General features: G+C 38.3%; 2 protein-coding genes across 2 annotated transcripts; one reads left to right on the forward strand and one right to left on the reverse strand.

Moving 5' to 3' along the window:
- Window positions 1-2,176: 2,176 nt before the first annotated feature.
- On the reverse strand, window positions 2,177-10,972 carry peds1 (plasmanylethanolamine desaturase 1). Its single transcript, XM_084086366.1, has 6 exons — window positions 10,738-10,972; window positions 6,824-6,943; window positions 6,466-6,557; window positions 5,832-5,976; window positions 5,518-5,730; window positions 2,177-5,148 (listed from the first exon to the last, which is right to left on the reverse strand). Exons 1-6 carry the CDS (start codon window positions 10,871-10,873, stop codon window positions 5,027-5,029), a joined length of 828 nt encoding a protein of 275 aa, XP_083942492.1. The 5' UTR covers window positions 10,874-10,972; the 3' UTR covers window positions 2,177-5,026.
- Window positions 10,973-13,186: 2,214 nt separating this feature from the next.
- cebpb (CCAAT enhancer binding protein beta) lies at window positions 13,187-14,685 on the forward strand. Its single transcript, XM_084086962.1, has one exon. The coding sequence runs from the start codon at window positions 13,382-13,384 to the stop codon at window positions 14,216-14,218; it is 837 nt and encodes a 278-aa protein (XP_083943088.1). The 5' UTR covers window positions 13,187-13,381; the 3' UTR covers window positions 14,219-14,685.
- The last annotated feature ends 7,980 nt before the right edge of the window (window positions 14,686-22,665 follow it).

Genomic DNA, 22,665 nt, shown 5'->3' on the forward strand with positions numbered 1-22,665 from the left:
GTTCTAACTGAGTGTCAGAATGGGGAAGAAAGGTGATTTAAAGTGACTTTGAACGTGGCATGGTTGTTGGTGCCAGACGGGCTGAGTATTTCAGAAACTGCTGATTTACTTGGATTTTCACGCACAGCCATTGGCACAAATGGTCTCTACAATCAACTTAGCTCACAATGCTTTTGAGAAACGCAGCCCGGACTGGTTCGAACTGATAGAAAGGCAAGCAACAGTATCTCAAATAGCCTAACCACTTGTTACAACCAAGGTCAGCAGAAGAGCATCTCTGAACGCACTACACATCGAACCTTAAAGGTAAGACAGCAAACTGAGGATATTCGCATGGGCCCACCAAAATTGGACAATAGAAGATTGGAAAAACATTGCCTGGTCTGATGATTCTCGATTTCTTCTGCGACATTCAGGCGGTAGGGTCAGAATTTGGTGTAGACAACATGAAAGCATGGATCCATCCTGCCTTGTATCAACGGTTCAGGCTGGTGCTAATGTTGTAATGGTGTGGGGGATATTTTTTTGGCACACTTTGGGCCCCTTAGTACCAATTGAGCATCATTTAAATGCCACAGCCTACCTGAGTATTGTTGCTGACCATGTCCTTTCCTTTATGACCACATGTGTACAATCTTCTGATGGCTGCTTCCAGCAGGATAACATGTCACAAAGCTCAAATCACCTCAAACTGGTTTCTTGAACATGGCAATGCGGTCACTATACTCAAATGGCCTTCACAGTCACCAGATCTCAATCCAATAGAGCAACTCTGTGATGTGGTGGAACGGGAGATTCACTTCATGGATGTGCAGCCGACAAACCTGCAATGTGTCCTTGCTGAATAAAAGAAAAAAAAAATTTAGGAAAAAAAAAACAACTTTCATCATTCTATTCATCAAAGAAACCTGAAAAAAAAAGACATGTTTTGATAAAAATATTAAGCAACAGAAGTTTTTTTAACATTGATAATAATAAGATAATAATTTACTTGAGCAGAAAATCTGCATTTTAGAATTATTTCTGTAGGATCATGTGACTGAAGACTGGAGTAATGACTGCTGAAAAGAAATTACATTTTAAAATATATTCAGATTAGTTCTTTTAAATTGTAATAATACATTATAATATTACTGTTATTACTGTATTTTTGTTTAAATAAAGGCTGCCTTGGTGAGAGACAAAAAACTAATGTTTAAATTATTAATATATATTTTTTTTTAAAAAAGTTAAAAAAAACTAAAAAAGTTAATTTCATTTTATTTATTCTCTTTACAGTTTAAAGTTATGAAATAGAATGATTTGTAATTGTGATTGTAATTTCAAAGGTTTCATAGACAGCCAAATCATTGTCATTTAAGAATAAGACCACGTGCAAGTTTGAATTGAGATCGCCATCTTTTAATGATTAATCTTCCATACATATGTATTTTTGTATGTCATATTTGTACCAGACCTCAAAAGTAGCCCGGGCCTATAGACCTGGGCGGAAGCCCTGCTTCCGCAATCCATGATCTAAATATAAAATGTATTATTTATATGTATATAAATCATAAGTAATCTGATAACAGTGTTTCATGTATCACTATGGAGTGTTGCAATCTGTTCTGGTGTAAAGCGCCTCTATTTATTTTTCTTTTGGTTCAGTCACAATGTGAAGTCATAAGCATTGCAACACGTGTGTGTGTGTGTGTGTGTGTGTGTGTGTGTGTGTGTGTGTGTGTGTGTGTGTGTGTGTGTGTGTGTGTGTGTGTGTGTGTGTGTGTGTGAGTGTGAGTGTGTGTGTGTGTGTGTGTGTGTGTGTGAGTGTGAGTGTGTGTGTGTGTGTGTGTGTGTGTGAGAGAGAGAGAGAGAGAGAGAGAGAGAGAGAGAGAGAGAGAGAGAGAGAGAGAGAGAGAGAGAGAGAGATTGAACTTTGAAATGAAGGTGAAAGGTAAAAGAAAGAACAAAAAGGAATGTTACGTGTTCAGTTTTACAATTAAATGGCATCATTCTAATAAGTCAACTTGTTGAATACAAACATTATTTAGCATTGAGGGTCAAGTAAAAGTTGAGTGGACATTGAGCTGTTGTTTATCTGCTGACAGCCCTGTGTATGATGTGTACTGAAGAATAAAGAATAAACATCTTCAATGACCCAACATAAGCAGGATAAAAAGCACAAATCAGGCCACAGGTCTTTCCAGTTCTTTATTCATTTTATTATAAATATGAACTTAATGACATAAACGTTTTCAAAACAAGAAACAACAAAAAAAAGGCATTAAGGCGTTATTTTCAGTTTTCAACAAGTAGCCGTCTTGCTGATTTGCTGATTGTGAGACTATGAGGTGAATTACAAAATCAACCGAGATAGCATTTTTAAAAGGCTTCTCCCAATAAATCAGTAAGAACTAACATTCAGTAACAAGTGTGAATGCCAAAGGTCATCAATCAAATGACCCCAGCGAATAAGGGATCGGCTTTGCTTTGTTATCTGAAGGACAGTATGCTATTTTTGAGCAAGTACAATGTGATTAGTTCAGTCTTCTCAAAGCCACATACTGTTACACTGTGCATGGAAAGAAAGGAGACTCAACGAGAAGGTCTTTAACACTCTAATCTTGCATTTTCGATAATACAATCGCCATATTACCACAATCTCTTTTACACATTTCACAACAAACTAGTAACATTTCTTAAGCAATTTCCTAAATTTCTGTGGGTTAATAGAACCATAATCATACTTTCAGAACACTAAGCTTGACCAGACAAAAACACAGAAGTCTTGACTGCATCAACACATCACAATCACTTGCTTCTCCAACTTCTTCCACCATTTCAAATCAAGAAATGTTACGGCTGGTAAAATCCTTCATGGTCAGTACATTACAAATAAAAGAAAAGGTTGAGATATGTTATATGATATGATCGTTCACACTCTGCAATGTAAAATTTAGGAGAAAATAATAATGTCATAATAAAGAAACCAAAAATACAAAATTAAGTGAAATTCAATGACAAATGTAACATTTTACTAAATCAAAGTAATTGGTTTAAGCTTCAGTTCCCTGTACAGTGAACATCGCCACTGGAGTGTTTTCTTCAAATAAACACCGACCAAACACACCACAACAGATCTATTAGCTGAGCAAAAATAAGTTTGGCATCTCATATCAGCATAGAAATATATAAGATATTAGTTGACTGTCAAAAATACTACAATATTCCATCTAACAAATCTTCCTGAATTCATAAAAAGGAGAAAAATAAAATGTAACACATGACACATTATGAATCAGCTCAAAACACCTCATATATGTTTTGTTTTTTTTACAGTTCTGGCTGACTCCTTTGTAACGGTTTTACATATTGGACAAATGAATTTGCTCTCTAAAACATGTTCTCTTCTATAAAGCTGACCTATTTTAAACATGTACCATCACCAAACTGACCTATTGAAACACAACAATTGCCACATTCCGGCTGACAGTAACAAGGTTTTGGCGTGAAAATGCACACAAGCATAACACTTCTAAGCTATAACTCATTTAGGCTGACCTTTTCAGTTCTTAAGGGCTAACAGGTTTTTTTGTGCAAAGAAAAAGAATTAAACTAATACCCCCAAATGGCACAACAAAAATGATCACAATTATGTTAGATGTGATATAAAATATTAAATTGTTCATTACTTCAATTTCCTCACTCTTAAAAGACGGCATGAACACCGTCTTAACTACATGGCTTAGATAGCAACACTTATTTTCCAAAGCAAAGAATGTGTTTTTTTCATTAGTGAAAGATTAACTTTAATTTTTTTAATAATCAAAAATATGACTACTGCTGTATTTAAATATAAAGTCAAGTAAATAAATATTTTTTCGAGTCCATTGTCATTGCAGCTTTATAATAGAGAATGTATATAACGCTCATTAAATGAGCAGTTAGTAGTAGTTATAAGTCACTATTCAGCTAGATGTTAAATCTGTCCTTCGTCTGTTCATCATGCTGTAACCACCTTTAACATTTCATATTATTATTAAAATTTAACATGCTAGTGTTAAGTTGAACATTAAACTGTTAAGTAGCAATGTATGCAGACCTAAAACCCAAGTAATGGAGTGTAAGTTTAAGTTTGTGTCAGTCAGCTGGTCAACCTAGCCTACAGTGAAGTTAATACAAGATAAAAATGGATACATATAAGGCCTATTCTGAGTGTCTCATGGGTTTTGATATCTGTGAGGACACCATTGCTTATTCACACACTTAGACATTATTAACCTAAATATTAACGTGGAAATACTTCTAATATACACCTCTTGATCAAGAGCTAACTGCTTTCAGCACCTCTGAATTTGCAAATGTGCTTCAAAAGAAAGTATTAATAATGAAAAAATGAATGTAAGGAACAGGATGAGGCAGAGCAAAGCAAGTTTCTTGCGATTTGCCTTTTAAGGCGTACTGAAGTTAGACTGCATATGATGCTGCTCCGTCCGTTCAGACACAAGCAACAGATGAAGACACCGGTTTTCAGCCCTCTGCGGTGAAAGAGCCAAAATGCCTTGAGTTTACTGCACTTAAACCCCAAACAAGTGAAGGATGAGAGCGAGAGATATCAGTCCCAAAGGCCAAACCCAAAAGTGCAGTCAGTCAAAAGCCAGTCCCTCAGAAACAAGCTAGTCAGCAAAGCTTTGAGCAGCTGAAAGATAAGAAGATGTCCAGAAAAGAGCCCACTTTGTTCAAGTATTGACATTTTAAATTCATTTTGTTTTTTTGCACTTTGAATAGTTTTAAACATTTCACAGAAGTCTCAAGTTTTCAACAAGGATGTTTGGGTCTTTAGAGTGAGCAGGGTGGGATATTGCTTTCAATTGCTTTGTCAACCCCATTCTCTCGACTTTTGCTAAGAATTGATGGCTTTCTAACTTGGGCTTTGATATCTTGCCATTCCTGTTCTGTCTGAGGGAGGACAAGTAGATGGAGAAAAAAGACTGTTCTCCTATAAGCAGGTCTGAGGTAGGGGAGGTGGGTCGGTGGCAGAGGAAGATTACTTGGTTTTCTGGGCCCATCTGAGGTCATCTGATCTGGGTTTCTCTCCTGTCAGGCTCTGGATCAGATCTTCCAGGTTTCTCCAGAATCCCAGTTTCTCTAGAGGATAGTTCAACCAGCCTGCACATTCAAACACATTAGGGTCAATGACATGTGTAACTGTATAACTGCTGTAAATTTATATATAATTTAGTGTCAATGATAAATAAAATTTGAAATCTTCAAAAATCTAGTTTAATACATGAAAACATTCTTGGTAGTTTTTGGGTAGTATCACACTCATGAGGTTCCTCTTTCTGATTTCATTTCCTGTTTTTTTTTCTTCTGCATATTAGTTGCACCATATGCCTTTGTTATTGTATGTATGCAACGCACTGCATTTTGAATGACTTTTTTAATTAATAAATACACGTTGCAAAACATTTCTATTTCAAATAAATGCTGTTCTTTTGAACTTTCTATACAAACGTGTTTTGTGTGCGAGTATACCTGTGGTAATGCAGAAGTAGGTTTCATGAGGTGAAACGTGGTGAACTCTGTGGTGTTTCCGTGGTAAAATGATGTAACAGTCCTGAAGAAACGTCACCCAGCGTGGGAGCCCAAAATATGTGTGCGACCATTTGTGAATCTGATTGGTCAGTGTAACAAAAATGGCTAAAGCAAAGACGTAACAGTACCATGGGTAGTTTGGATAGATCTCCGCTGAAGAGAGAACAGCACAATATTACACACGGAGTCATAAATGAATGTGGTTCATCATTTGTCTCTGTATTGGACAGATAACATGTCTGATGTCTTCTTACCTGGTGAGAGCATCAAGAAGTTAGCGGCCATGTTAGCGAGAGGGATGATAGTCAACATACAGTTATCACCATTTGTCTCAATGAAATCATGGCGCGTTATAGCTGTTGGATCAATGTGGTGCTCTCGAAATGGACGAATGAAGGCCTGGGTGCCAACAAACACAGGAAAAGTTTTTTAGGATAAGTAATTATGCTAGCACAATTTAGTAGTTGAGTATATTTTCTCATATTTTCTGTTTAAAGTGTTTAAAGACATTTAAAGGCCAATTCACACTGTACTGATCGAAGCCCACCAACACCAACAAACACATTCATTGGGTTTTGTCGAATCAGTGGGTTAACCGGTCGGCGCTTGTTTTTTCAGGATTAACATGTTGAATCTGTGTTTACAGGGTGAATGTCTGAGAAGTGACATACTGTAATCTGGTGACTGTCGCCGTTGGTCGGTGTCTGTCAGTGCAGTGTGAATTGGCCTTAAAAGATGTTTAAAGTAAAAACAAAAATATAAAATGTCCTAGAAATCTACTTGCGATCAAGTGGTTCAATATCTATTTGTTCTCAAAGTATTTTATTACATTTTTAATCCTTAATATTAACTTAATAACATGGAAAAAAGGGTGTTTCCCTCCTGTACCTTCCCAACGATGGGCAGATCCACTGAACCCCATGTGTCAGCACCCCAGTGGACCAGACCAGAGGCAAAGTCTGCTGTGAGGATCCCTGCCACTTCACACACACACACACACAGCAGAATATCAGCATGAAATCAATCTCTAAATCCTATTATTAACCAAAATGGCTTTCAGTTCCCATAAAAAGCTGGTTTTGGTAGTTGCTAGTTATTTAAGACACACAGATAAAAAAAATCTGGCAGCTACCAGCATTCGTGAATACTGGGAATTTCAGAGTTGTACTTTGCAACTTCTTTGTTGTGTCTACCACTACTTTATTAAACATTGATGTGTGTGTGAGGGTTTGTTTGTTGTACCAACCGATGCCCAGAAGGATGTACCAGATGTGTCCCAGGTGGAAGTATGTTACCAGGTAACAGAAGTTGAAGGCCATGAGGGTAAAGCAAAGAAGCACACTGAGCCATTCCTGACATCTTTTTCCTGTGAGAAATTGAAGTTGAGACCTTTTAAATAGCAGTCTTTAGTCAGCAGGGTCCAAAAATAACAGCAAAGCACCACATTTGAGTAAAAATTGCTTTGGTGAATAAATAAAACTTTAATAGGAACTGCAGCATAATGCATTATTTAAAAACAGACTGTAAGAACAATACGCTGATATGATGAGTACAATTCAAATCAAAGACATATAAATCAGCTAATACTGAAAATATGTCAACCAGCACACTTGACATTTTCAAAGGCTATCATCAGAAGTTTTTTTCAACAGAATGTGGTGACACATTGAAGTTTTGGGCATTAAGCCACCAAACAAAATATGAGAAATATGTGACACACTGATTCATTTCAAATATAATATTTTAACACAATGACATGCTCTTTTTGTACCAAATATGGGAGGAAAACAAACAAATAAATTAGTACTTTGCTGCCAAAGATATATTTTTAATAAAAACAATATATATCACTAATGTGAAGTTTTTTTTAATAAAAATAACACAAATTTTAAAATGAAAAATTTCTTAATTCACCTGCCATTCACCCACCAAAATGGCAATGTTGGAATCTGTTTGTAAATAGTTATGAAAGGTACAAATTGTTAATAAATAAATACCTGCATACACATACACACACACACACAATAATAAATATATATATATATATATATATATATATATATATATATATAAAGTTTAAGTTTAAATAGGTTTATATCCAAAGTGGCCTAGAGAGTACGCTAACTTCAGTGTCTCCAGAGTGTCTTAAGTGAAGTAGCTTTACTGAAGTACTACTTTGTTTGCTGTACATAAAAGTAAAATCAAATCAACAATACAGCAACATGAAAAAGTAACCATCTACATTACTGGTCACTAATTTTCCAAAAATACAGCATCATTATCATAGAAACTGTTGAGAAAGCATATTTGAATAGATGTTTATAACAGATCAAGACAGATGGTTATGGCTGTGAGCATTTATCAAAGCAATGCTCACAACAAAGTCGCATTGTTTCTTTGCACAGCTACAACAATTGTGTGCCGAGGGCAAATTCACCTTTGCCCTGAATTCACTGCAGAAAAGAACATGATTCACACACCACAATTGACAAAATCTAGAAATACTGCTGTTTGTTCCAGGGTGTTAATCTGACTGAAACCGAAATACTGAGAGCCTGAACAGTCACCAAAAGTGACTGTAAACAGGACAATGCTATCAGAGGACACTGATGTGAAGTAAGAGAAGCACTGAATCTCACACTACCCAGAAACCCACATCGGTCCTGCTCGATTTGACATTGAACTCCACCACCCCACCCACACAAACTATGACAAACTCGTACCTGTCACACCTACCACACCCTCACACTAGTCTGCTTAGTGCTTACTGTGATCTTTTGTTTCCGCTCCTGTTCTGTTTTTGTGTTTATATGCAGCTTTTATCCTCCACACAATGTCCACTGTTCCCTGCTGGCACTGATGGAGATCCTCCTTCCACGGTATTCACATTTACTGCACACAAACTAACCAACCATTGTGGGCTGCTGGTTTTGTGTGACCCTGTTGTGCTAATGCTATAAATTACTTTGTTGTTATTCATCTTTAATAGTGTGAACAGCCATTCCTATTGAGATTAAAACGAGTCAACCCGAAACTGTCTTTAAAGGTGCACTCAGTAAGTTTTTGTTGACATTGAGATGCTTCTTATTCGATATTCAATAGTACCAGTGGTTTTGGTACTTAGTGCTGATACTTTTTGGCTTGATGCATTATAAGGCTTCTTTACTAACTGCTGTTGCTTCACATCAAAGATGTTTGTTTATCTTTCTGGTTTCTACGATGCGGACACGTTTAACGCTGTTCTGCGAATATTTGCGGGAGAAATGCAGCCATTTAAAGGTTGTATCAGTGATTTCAGGCCCCAATTTTTTTTTATCACATTCATCTAATCTTTCCTAATGATCCGCTAGCTGCCCGCCCCATAAGCATGCTGTCAAAAAACCGCGTCTCTGTAGGCAGCCTAGGCTCTGAGATCTGCACACAAAAACAATTGGTTTCACCAACCACTCAAAACCAAAACAAATAGTGTTCCAACCAATCACCAACAGGGGTGGGTGTTGTGAGGTTTTGTGCTCGTGTACGGCTGCACGTGAAGTCGGAGCTGAAGAAGAAGCTGGCTCAAAACCTCACAACACCCACCCCCTGTCTGTGATTGGTTGGAACAGTATTTGTTTTGGTTTTGAGTGGTTGGTGAAACCAATTGTTTTTGTGTGCTGATCTCAGAGCCTAGGCTGCCTACAGAGACGCGTTTTTTTGACGGCATGCTTATGGGGCGGGCAGCTAGCGGATCGTTAGGAAAGATTAGATGAATGTGATCATTTTTTTGGGGGGCCTGAAATCACTGATACAACCTTTAAATAGGAATCCCTGTGATGGGGAATGGAGATTTCGCAGAGGATTCAAGATGATCATGTATTTGGAATTTACCTACAGAAAGCAACTTGGTTAGAAAGTGACTTCTGTATGAGCTGCATAACTGTACTATTGACTATAGACTTTATTCACAGCAGTGCCATCTTTTACTTTTAACAAATGAAAGCGAGGCTGTGAGGGATAGACATAGGCTACATCTCTTCAGTGGGTTGTACTATTATTGAATGTGTTTTTTTATTGTTCTGCTTACGAAACACTGCATATCTTTCTAAGAAATTTCAGTAGACAAAAAACTCCAGACTGTCAACATCAGCTGTGAAAAATTATAATTGATCTAGGCAGGGGCGTAGAATTTAGTAGGGACGCTAGGGACGTGTCCCTACCATTATCCAGTGACACTGATATATCCTCAGCAATAATTTCGATCAAAACTTAAAATATATTTATATTGATGTCCCCGTCCCCACCAATTTCAAAATCAAACCTACGCCACTGGATCTAGGAGCCTTTCTACAGTGGCTCTGTTGTTTTGTTGTGTTTGACATTAGTTTTACTTGTTTTATTCGCATTAGCTTTTACGTTTATGCTTTGTAAATCACAGCAAACACTGTCTACATCTGCTAAATGAAATAAACAGTATTGTTTTAGGTAGTAAAGCGGCCAGTTGCATGGCAACTACTAGTCATGTGATGTCAATATTAGCGGCACCCATGAAGGGGCTACCCGCTACGTGTACGTTTTGTAAGTCATGTTAATGTTATTTCTCAAAATGCCGTTCATATTTTATTTGTACAACTTTTTTTAACTAGCAAAACATAACTGAGTACGTGCTGAGTAATCTATTTGGTAAGCGTGTAATCAAAGAGATCTCCTGTTAGTAGCCTATCTGACAGCTACAAGTATCACAACTATTCCTGACACAGAATTACATCCCCTGGGACCATAAGAGATATATATAAACTCACAAGACATGATTAATAACCTATTTTGGTCAAATTTACCATAGACAACTGTGTTCGACTCATCTGATGACTGGCATCACCGATAGGGCAATGAGCTCATTCAAACTCCCTGCCACATAAACATCACTTACTAAACCACATATGCCACACTGTGCTGCGTAGTGTTTGTCCCCGCAGAGACCCCAGCCTGAATATGCACGCGCTCCGCTACATGCCCTTTAAAAACCGACTACTCTAGACTACGAGGCGAATGCTACAGTTTCGTGGCCGTGCTGCCCGGCGCTGCTTAAGAGAAACTCGTGGCTGGCAGTCCGTTCAATCCCCGGTGTGGGCAGCGGCAGGCGGCTACCGGCGCCGACGGGAAATGTAAGGTTTAAATTCTCACCTGGCGAGTATAATTCCGCGAGCTCTCGAGCACCTGCATGCTGTGGACCCCATCTCGCGCCCGGCTGAGCCACTCTACTTGGCTCGGGTGTGTGAAAGTTTTCCAAAGACCCACTTTTGCTCTCGGTGCTCGCCATATTCAGTCCGGTTCGGGCGCAGCGGATGCATTAATTCCGCATCCTCAACTCCACGCCTCTGTTCGTCATGTTCCGCGTTTCCTCCCAATTGTGTTCGTCGCGCTGCAGCATTCAGCCAATCAGCAAATCGACTATGTTTTCATAACAAACATGACGACCAATTATAAAACAAGAATGTCCTGACCCCACCCGGATGCAACCAATCAGAAAAGAGGCTATACTGGAAGTGATTAATTTTATTTACTTTAATGTACAGTTGTGGATGCTGGTATTTTAGTGTATTGTCCAAAATATTCATTTTCATTATGTTAATAAAAAAAAAAAATTATGTTTTTTTTTTTTTACTATCTAATGTTAGGCCTACTTCACAAGTCAAAGGAGAGTAGATGCGAAATACAGTGTATAACAGAGGCTTGTGCAGAACAAGTAACAGACAAAAAAAGCAAGTGGTGCTCATTGCAGAGGCAAATTACATCCAGCTCCACCTCTCTGGACGTCATGGGTTAAGTGGGAGAGGGGGAGCTGGACTTCACGCTTCATTCAAAATAAAAATATTTCTTCCAAATGATAAATTCAGTCATCACTGTCACCCTTTTTTGGTCCTAACCTGAATTACACCTTTTCTTCGGTGAAACACAAAAGAAGATGGCAATGACAAAAAAAATATTATTTGGTACAATGAAATGAACCCCAATTCAGTAGATTGTTTAAATTATGACATGGCATTCATGTATGACTTTAAATCAGACTCTACCACTCTGATAAAGAATCACAATACATAAATATGTTTTGATGTAGGATTTGCGTCACTGATGCGCTATAAAAAGTAATGGAATGTGTCAAATAAAATATGATATCATGATAATAAATTATTCAAATATTAAATAAAATAATAAATGCACAATATTGGAAATGAAATGGACATGAAAATGTAGGCTATATAATATTTTCAAGTGCTGGGAGCTTAATGAGTCAGTTCTTGCAACACGTTGCACTATGATATGGGACACGGGAATGTTCAGACACAGAATAAGAGAAGGAAATATTGAGAAAGATGGTGCTGCTTCGAGGACAATGATGAAATCAATTTAACCAGCTCTTGTAGTGCAATCCTTACCCACCAGATGGCAGACTAACTACATCACTAAAAAAAAAAAAAAAAAAAAAGTTTATTCCAGCAGCCAACGCCTGCTACCCCTGGAAAATTACTTGTAACTATCAAATTGAAACTGAAATTACTACTGAGAGAACTTATGGTTAGACAATGATGATATGATATTAATCAGTAAAGTGAATAAAGTAACTTTAATGTGTGAATATATATAGTGTGGATAATATTGCAGGATGACAGGCCTGTAGAAGTCAATAGAAAACCAAACACCTTTAAATGAAGTTATAAAGTGGATACTTCCGGTCCTAGCAACAGAGCATTCCCAGAAGTGTTGTGATATAGTAATCCCACCAGGAGTGTTTTAGATGTCTGACTAATTAAAACACCTGATTCGACTCATCAGCTTCTTCGTGTATTGAATAGGGAGACATCTAAAACATTTTAGGAGTTGAGTCCCGAGGACTGGCGTTGAGAAACACTGCTCTAGAAGACATTATTTTGACTGGTCAGGTTAAATGTGGCTGAATAATGACCGGTCCCCATGGCTAACTGACTGCTCCTCCGAGAAACCTGTGTTTCATAGCTTTACTCTATTTTATTTGTAATAAATTCTATTTATATTTGCTTACTTATGTGTTGTGTCTGTAGAGTTCTGTAGAACACATAAGTAAATAAAATAAATGCAAATATAAAAAATAAATGCACTTTAAACAATAGTTTAAATACCTCTTTTTCTTGAATGGTATAATGGTATTAATGAGACCCTATTACATCCAAGTAGTTCATATATATGTAGGCCTATATATATATATATATATATATATATATATATATATATATATATATATATATAATTATATATATAATTATTATTATTATTATTATATCTGCGTTTTTTGTGTGTGTGTGTGTGTGTAGGCTACTGTAAGCTTCCCCGAGTGTTTGCACACTTGACTTGGCAATTAATCTCATTCTGATTCTCATTTTAAACTAGATCAAAATTGATGTAAACATGTGTTCCTTATAAAACAGCCTAAACTCGGCACATTTGTATCTGTTTATGCCATGTTTATGTTTTATTGTTACTCACTCGTGTGTTCGCAGACCGTTTTGAGAGTGCCGTCAAACCAGAAAAACGCGTCACATTCCAAATAGAGAATCGCCGCCCACTCTCACACCCCTATAAACACCCCAATCCGAAGCATGGGAACTGACTCGAGCTCTCCAGCGATCGCTGGGCAGGCAACCTATCACCCACATTACTAGACAAAAGTAATCTGTATTTCTGCTTTTTGGAAGACACTCGCATTTTCTCGTGAGTTCTTCTCTTGCGAAGTTATCAGGGGCGGCGAAACCCTGATCTCAGTCCTGCCGCAATCCGGCGGGTGTTAAGATCCATGGAAGTGGCCGGTTTTTACGAGGGGGACTACCTCGCTTTCCACAGCTCTAACGCCAGCAGCAGTCCGAACAGCAACAGCATTTGCAAGCAGCCAACTAACGGCTCCATGACGAAGCTTCATGATCTTTCTGAGCACGAGAAAGCCATAGACTTCAGCATCTATTTGGACTCTTCGTCCCAGTACCAGCACCTGGCCAGCCAAGACGAAACCCGGCACCGCGCACTGGGAATCTACACCGACTTTCTCTCCGAGGAAAACAAGAGCAAGAGAGCAGCGTTACAGAACTACAAGAACTACATCTCGCTGACCGAGCGGGACCCGAATAACCAGCTGGCGTATCCGGAGATACAGGAGACGCGCATAGACGCCGTGTTCAGCCCAGACTTTCTGGGCAGTTTTGCCAAAAGTAACTGGCGACACGAAGAGCCGCCAATGGATGGTCCCGCGGGCTTTGACATGCGCTCGTATCTACAGTACGCTCCGAGCGGCAGCCTGGGAAACATTTCCACCGCGTCCTCCTCCTGCTCGAGCCCGCCAGGTACACCTGCGCCGGCAGGTAAGGGAAGATCACCTCAGTCGGGCGGCAAAATGGCCTCTGGCGGCAAAGGGAAGAAGAGGCTGGAAAAGGACAGCGACGAGTACAGACAGAGGCGCGAGAGGAACAATCTCGCCGTCCGCAAAAGCAGAGACAAAGCCAAAATGCGCAACATGGAGACGCAGCACAAAGTGCTCGAGCTCGCGGCCGAGAACGACCGGTTACAGAAGCGCGTGGAACAGCTGTCGCGCGAGCTGGCGACGCTGCGGAACCTGCTCTCCGCCACCGGCCAGTGCTGACGGGACTCCAGCGGTGCTTAATGACTGTCAGTGACTTTAAAGAGAGCAGAATTTACAACAAAAGTTCTCTGCGCTTGATAGAAAAACGGGCGAGTGCTCGTTCAATGCGTTTACAACCGAGAAAAAAACATGAAAGTGGACTGTGCGCCTGGATTGCGCAATATCCCACCGTGTGCTCGGTATAACTCTGGTAATCTGGAAACCCTGTCATGTATTTCGTCTGTAAAGTATTTTTGTACGGGTTCTAAAGTGAAATATCTACTGTTTAATATTCTGTTATTTAAATTCATTTCGCCATATCTGGGGCAGTGGTTGTCATGGGAAGAGTTGTACTGCAGAGGTATGATGCAACTCATTGTAACAGTATTGGAAACGCAGTGAAGTAGTCTTATAAATATGATAAAGGTACAACTGGTCTACTGCTATATACTATTTTATTGAATTAAATGATTTTTACTGTACTGAAATCCTGTGTGTCCTGCATTTTATTACTGCTGTCAAAAAAATATTAGCACCCACCCACCCACAGATGCTGAGATTCAGTTTCCATTATGCAGTACTGTTTGCTTTACATTTAATAGTCTCCTTTTATCTGGACATATACATTTGAAACATTGCCTGCACACATGAAGACACAATAATCATTTACAGTTATTTGATAGAAATCTCCTGTTTGGTGACTGGATTTTTGGAGATCTTTTGAAATCTGTGTTCATGAGTCACTTTGAGGTACAGTTATCTAAAATACACAGGCAGGGTCCACAATCCAAAGAGTTCAGCGGTCCATTAAAGACTGCGGTTCAAGGCTAGATAAGCACTGAACTTTCTAGACCCTCAAAACACACAAACACTCTGAACAGAAAGCCTGCCACGGTGAGATATAACTACATATTAAACATGGGCATGGAATACAGGCCGTTGTGGACGAGCTAGCAGTGATATGGTTTGATTTGAGTGAAAATGAAGATTTAGATGAGAGAAATTATCAATATGGATTTAATCAATATACAAACTCAAATGTCAAAAGTTAAAAAAAGACTTAAAAAAGACTTCTTAATTGAATGAAATTATTTATTTACAAATTTGTTCTTGTCAAAATAAATAAATGTAATACACGGATGACTGATACATACATACATATATATATATGAAGAGTTCAGATGCAAAAGCCTCTAAGTGCCATCTGAAATTTTCTTCTAGAATGATCATTTTTATAAAGCTTGTATATTTAAGTAATTTCACTCAAATGACAATTAATAGGTAATTTGCATTGCCATTTAAGTGAAATTATTGAACTTAAATATACAAGCTTGATAAAAATGATCATTCTAGAAGAAAATTTCAGATGGCACTTAGAGGCTTTTCCATCTGAACTCTTCATATATATATATATATATATATATATATATATATATATATATATATATATATATATATATATATATGTACACATAGCCATACATACATACATATTCATGTTTATGATAATATATGAAGCCATAAAAATTGAAGTCTAGCCAAGGTGGACCTGATTCAATTAATTAAAAATGAAATCACAAACATACAGTATATTACATATTACATTTTTACTAGGCTTACAGAGTACCTGCTTTATCTATTTTATGTAAAATTTATTGTTGGGATTTCTTCATTGGTTACAGGAAACTGAGCTGTTGAGGTGTGACCGTTTGAGTCCTGCAGGAGGAAATGAAACCTGATGGACAGGTTGACTGACCTGTCAGTCAGGGAGGAGAGTAAGTAGGCAGACAAGGAACAGTTCATCAACATGACAATAGAAGGTGGGAGAGTTAAGAGGTGGGTGGTGGGGGTAAATTTTTGTATCAGTGGTTAATCTGAACTTGTGATCAACAGTCTAAACTTCTCAAACAAATGTTCCTCTTGTGTGTGAGAAGGACTGTGGTCTTACACCACATACACAGCAACTGAGCTGATAGAAAATCACTAAAACCACACACATCTATTTCAAAGAAAGGCTGCAAAACAATAAAAGTGTGTCCATGTGGTCACTGTGTGATGCTGGTTGAGGAAATCGACCTGGTGACTGTGCAGACCATGGGAGATGTTTAACTTCACTTTAGTGTTCATCAAACCATTCTGTCACAAGTCTTTCTGTGTGTATTGGTGCGTTGTCATCTTGATACACGGCACCCTTCAGTGTTTGAACCATTAGATGCACATGGCCCTCCAGAATGTTTCGGTAGTCCTTGGCAGTGACGCGGCCATCAAGCACAGTAGGGAATGTCATGATATTGCAACCAAATCCATCACTGATCCACCCCTGTGCTACTCTCGGCAGCAACAGTCCGGGTGTTAAGCCTCTCTGGGGCTTCTTCAGTGAGTTGGGCAGCTGTGGATACAGTCAGGTCAGTACCTGGACATCCCTTTCAGAGAGCTTCCTCTTGCGTCGACCGTTACTCCTGTTGGATGTGGTTCGTCACGTGGTAGTGTGCAGACATTACTCTGAATACCATGGCTCTCGATACACCACTAAGACTTGCTGTCCTGGGCACAGATGGGCCAGTGAGACACGCACCAACAATTTGTCCTCTTTTGAACTCTGATATGTCTCCCAATATGTACTGTGGATTGCAATATTTTATATACAGCTGTATTGCTCTGCTAATTCAACCTTCACACTTGCTCTTACTGATGGTGATGTAAAATCAGTAAAGATTGTTCACCAGACAATCTCTATTTAATTTCACCTATTGTGTGAATTAAGTGGTTGTCTTTCGTAATGAAATGCCTACATACTGATTGCACCACACTCAGAGTTTGCTTGAGAAGTTTAGTTTGACATTTTGTTTGATGTTTGGGCAACCTGTAAAACAGTGAGAAACTGATCGCTAAAAGGAGGAAAAGGGTGTTGTTTTGAACAGTGTATTTCACAACGTTGTCCTATAGTGCAGGAAGATCTGAGTTGCTCAACAGTTCCAACTTCCTTCTCCATCTGTGCATGCAAGTGTGCTTGCATGTGTAACATACTGCTGTCTTAGATACTCTCATTTAATACAATTGTTTTAATCCAACACAACCAGACTCCATCTACATCTGTTAGGTGAATATTTTTAAGTGTGCAAGAGCAAACAAAAACTTGCCATACACTATTTGAATCTATTGAACAGGATTTCTCTGTGCTTTATTTACTTTTCTTGAGATGTTTGCTTTGTTAATGCCAAACTAAGCAAAGAGATGGCAAAAAAATAATAATACTTAGTGCCTTTGAATTACATTACACATTTCACTTTGTTTATTTAGTTTGTGTCCCAGTCTCCGAGCACCATTGATTGCTAACGCAGGGGTTTCCAATGTCAGGATTACAAGTTTCTTTTCCCCTTTTACTAGAGAGCAATGCCCCACCCGCTTCCAGGCTGGATTTTACCGACAATAGTGAAACGTCTGTCAGTAAACGAATCGTTGCGTCACACTGCCAACCGACCTGCTGATACTAATATGATCCAGCCTACACTGGATTGTCAAGCCTTCGTCCCACGCGCTCATGCATCTTACAATAGAAAAAATAAATGTTTTCTCATATAGCCTTTAGCTATTTTGCCTTGATCATTTTCTGCTTCTCAAGAATTATACTTCGCCTCTGAAATCAAATGTTTTCAATTAAATCAAACAGATCCAGGCTTCCTCTGCATATTTTTAGCATGCGGTTGTCCTCTCACTTCCCTTAAACGACCTTTTTCCTTGAAAACACATTTTAAATGAAAAGAATTTCTCTCAGCAAGACAAACTTCTCAGGCCTCTTAAAAAGTTATCCACCATCTCGAAAAGGCCAACTGGTATTCTGTCCCAATATAAAATGTTATGGTTAAATATTAACAACATCATTGTTGCAACAAACAAGGCCAACGTATCAAAGGTGAACAATCCCTGGCAGACACATTAATAGTCAATGAGTTTCTGACACCTTCCCAAGTGGTCAACGTCACTTTTATGGCATGAGTGGAACTAGCAAATGATTCATTTTTGATTGAAAAATGGTCAAAAGACATCAGGTCAACAGGAATATACTCTGGAATATATTAGGTACACACTGTTGGCAAGAGACAAAAAAAAAAAAAAAAAGTAGTTTATTTTATTAGCTTGTCTTTCTTTTCACACTATAGTACAGAAGCAACAGGAAAGTACAGGTAGAGAGTTGAAACAGCACTGAGATGTGGTTTAGGCCCGACTCAAACCTGCATCCAAATGAGGCTTATTAAGAGTGCAATTGACCATCTAAAGAAGGAGAGAAAATTGCAAGATGACTATAGAATCATTGTGGTCTACTACTCAGTGTGGAAAAGTAGGTTTAAGGGTGGGGATGAGGTCAGCAGTTTGAGAGTGATGTACCAATGGCAAAAGCTTTCATTCATCCACCACTTCCCTGTTTCTTTCAATCTATCTGTGACCGTTCTTCTCTTTCTCCTGGGCTCGAGTGGATGACGCTGGCTGTGAACATCCGGGGGTCCTTGCGGCGCGGCTGCCGGGAACTCAGGCGTCCACAATGGCCGTAAGAGGTGGAGCCATGACCCAGCAGGACAGTGGCCCAGATTTCGACACTGTTGCACTTCTGCTATTCTGCCTTGTGACGCTTGCGCAGTGGCTCACGACGACCGCCACGATGTTGGGTCGTACCGCTCGCATCATGCAGGACACAGTTGAGTAATTGACACCCTTCCTGTTGTTGCAAAACAACAGAATAGAACAGAACAGTGATCAGGCCACTACGGACATCACTAGCCACACATTCAGGTGTCATCATTTCCCACTTGATCCTTTAGCATGCCATAAAACTACTGAACACTAATATCTAAATTGGTCAGACTTGTGGAGTTTGTTAACCTTAATCACCGTGCTACCACTACCTGGAGAGCATTTGTTTAAACACTGTAAAAAGCGATCAAACTTCATGCGTAATTGAAAAAATTAAGTTGTGTGTTCATGAAGTTTATTTACTTGCAACGGGTTCCCTCACTTTTTTAAGTTAAGTCAACTGATCACTTTTACAGTGAGGGATAATTCAACCTAAACATTCTGCTCATCCTTATATTGTTCCAAACTTATATAACTTTCTTCTGTAGAACACAAAGCCCCGGTTTCACAGGCAAGGCTTAAGCCTAGTCCTAGACAAAATGCATGTTTGAGTTGTTTTAAATTAACGCAACTTGCACTGGCATATCCAAAAATGTTAATCCCATTGTTTTGTCTCATGCACACCAGTAATGTTTTTTTTCTAAGACACATTTATAAAAGATACATAAATGTCCTAATTAAACTAAGGACCCAATCCTGGCTTAATCTAAACCCTGTCTGTGAAAGCAGGCCTAACTGTTTTTGGCTATGCACTGGAAGTCAATAGGGTCCAAAATCCCATTGGATGAACTTTGGATATCCCATGGATAATTTTTGTATGAACTATTCCGTTAAGGCTCTGGCCTGTTAAGCAAAAATGCCATGTACATGTTCGTGTTTAGATGTTTGAAGATTATCTTGGAGATCTGTGTGATTGATAAATATTAATCAATTACGAAATGGAAAATCATGCCATTGTCGCATGCAAATGTGTGAGCGTGTGAAATATAAGCTTGGGCACACAAATGACCAGTTCTGTTTTCTTTATTCAAAGATTTAGTCAAAGACATTGCAGAAATCAACAGAAAATTAAACTAGATTTTCAGTTTTCTGAAGAAAAAGTGAGCGGTGCTTACCAGGGCAAAACTTACCGCCAAGATTACAGGGTGCTGTGGGTGGTTGCCAGGGCATTGTATGTGGTGGCTAACATATTGAAAGTGGTTTTAGTTTATGGTATTATGGTTGCTAGGTGTTTTTTTTTTTAGTCAAAAAAAACAGCCCACCTGGCCCAGCCCACCCAGTGTGTTGTCATTCTGATTTCTATTTTAAATAAATGCTGCACTCTTGCACTTTCTATATTAATCACAGAATCCTGGGGGTGGAAAAATGTATCATGGGTTACACAAAGCAGCACCAACTTTTTTCAACATTTAATAATAAGAAATATCTCTTGAGCACCAAGGATCATGTGACACTGACACAGCTTTGCCATCACAGGAAATTATTACATTTCAAAGTATATTAAAATAGAAACCAAATGTAAACTGTACCTTTGATCAAATAAGCATTGGTGAGTATAAGAGACTTCTTTAAAATAAAAATTAGATTTTTTTTCACCTTATTTATTATCCACCAGGTGAATCTGTACAGGACTCAATAATTATAGAGGTATTTGCCTTAACAAGAAATAGTCCATAGAATAGAACATTATGATTTGAAATAGTTTGACAAGTTTTTGCTTGAGGCCTCAGATTATCTGTTGTCCCAGTAGCCCAAAACTACGCAGTGCTTTTTGAAGCGATCGGTTCCTTGCACTGATGATGTCACTGTATCTTCTTCACAAACGCGTATTTCCATCTGCCATCTCACCATATGCGAGGGGCTCCAACGAAAAGGTTGCATCTGCTCTCTTCACCTCTAAACAAGAGATAGACAATCAGTGCAGGCGGCTCAAAATAGGCCACAGTCTCAGAGGGTACTGATATTGGTTGCGTGTGCATGTACGTATGAATAACCTCTCTTAAACTCACGTGATGGAATCTTAACTGTCTCACAAACCGACCGTGGCACTCAAACCCACATCACTATATTGGATCTCTTCCTTCCTGCAGAGATAATGTGAACAAGAAAACGCAAAAAGCTAGAGTTAGAGTGCAGGAAAAGTGAGAACTTAACTGACGAAAGCTCTTGATAACACAAAGGTTGCTGTGTGCATTTAATGACCAATGCATCTCCTTCAAGTTGTTTTATTAGCAAGTATCACTATTAGTATTGCTCATGCTTAGGGATTTTAACAAACCACTAAATCTAATAAACTATGAGATGTAACCTGTGCTACGGACATAAAACTGTGCAGCTTGTTGAAGTGAGGAATGCTATAACTTTTTGACCCAGACTTCACCTGGTAGATGATAAAAAAGCTGGAAAAAAATCCCATCAATATACATTGAAGGAGGGATCTGAGCCATATTTAGAGAACAAAAAGTTTTTAAACACCACACACCATTTTCATCAGAAAATCTATAAATATAATTTTTTTATATTCTTTACATCAACAAATATGCTCGAAAGATATTTAGGACTAAATTTAAGATTTATGCTTTTGAATTGCATTTAAATTGCCATACATTTGGACTACACAGTTTTAACATCAACTAATAAACTTTATGTATAAATGTCAGTCATACATAAAGGAAACCAGTAAGAAACGTGTTTGATTTCTGCACTCAAAAAATCATAGCAAACATTTGCAGCAGTTTGGGTTTATTTAAATAATCATATTTTCAAAATGCATTTGTTAAAATTGCTTAGAATCAGCCTACATCTGTTTATTGTGAAATTTACATTATTCAGTTAAAAAGTATGACCATATGCTATATGGCTAGCTGTGGAAAAAGCGATACAAAACAAACAAACTGAATAGATTTATGATAATGATATAAACCTCGTTATTGTGTATTTAAAACAAATTAAAGTACTATTACAGAAATCTTATCTGTTTCATTTATGTATGACTGGCCAATATGCAAATTTATTTGTTTATGTTGCGTAATCCAAATGGATGGAAATTTAAATGCCATTCTAATACATAAATCTTAAATTTGAGTGTACATATTTCGGTTCACTTAAAAAGATATCTTGGTCAGTATGGGTGACTTCACAAACACTTGACTGGACTTTGGATAAAGACCACTGTGGTCACAATTGGTGACATATTGGCTTGTTAAGCTCTTAAATAATGAAGATCCCTCCCTCTTTACAATGTATGCATTTGAACTTTAAAAACCCAAAGAATGATTACACACATAGGGTCAGGCCTTGACCTTGGGTTCTCTTTCTCTCTCTCTCTCTGACTCTAAAGCTTCATGCAGTGCTAAGCAGTATTGTGTATTATGATGCAGAGTGTTATGAGGAACTGTAGCATTTTAAAATTGAGCACAAAACCCCTATGATTACTGTGTTTAATCTTACTTTGTATGAAAGGAGGAAAGATAAATACAACAAAGCCCAGTCTAAGATCCCAGAAACACACTCTGCCCTACTGAACACTCCTGAAACTCCAGACACACCCTTTACAGCCAGACACATGACTCAGAAATTAGTTAGAAGAATATTCTTCAAAGTTGTCAGGGCTATATTGCATACACAGTAATACTTGCTATTATCCCAGCATTTTTGTCAGCATGAGTGTGTGAGTGTAAGTGCGAGTGTGAGGCATATTAGTTGATACCAAAAGATCAAAAATCCAGTAAACGCTACCTAAGGAGTCAACTGAACAAAAAAGTTAATTCAGCTCATTTCTGCTTGAACTCTTAATGTGGATCACAGATGCCCCTGATGCAATCTGGGAAAGATCCCTC

Source organism: Abramis brama (genome assembly GCF_963993115.1).
Source record: "Abramis brama genome assembly, chromosome: 16".
NCBI lineage: Eukaryota > Metazoa > Chordata > Actinopteri > Cypriniformes > Leuciscidae > Abramis > Abramis brama.

Coding starts and splice junctions, on each gene's coding strand:
- peds1 (XM_084086366.1), bottom strand. CDS start 10,873: ATGGCGAGCACCGAGAGCAAAAGTGGGTCTTTGGAAAACTTTCACACA. Junction 5,977..6,465: donor ATCTGCCCATCGTTGGGAAG/GTACAGGAGGGA, acceptor GTTGGCACCCAG/GCCTTCATTCGTCCATTTCG. Junction 5,149..5,517: donor CTACTTCTGCATTACCACAG/GTATACTCGCAC, acceptor TTGAATGTGCAG/GCTGGTTGAACTATCCTCTA.
- cebpb (XM_084086962.1), top strand. CDS start 13,382: ATGGAAGTGGCCGGTTTTTACGAGGGGGACTACCTCGCTTTCCACAGC.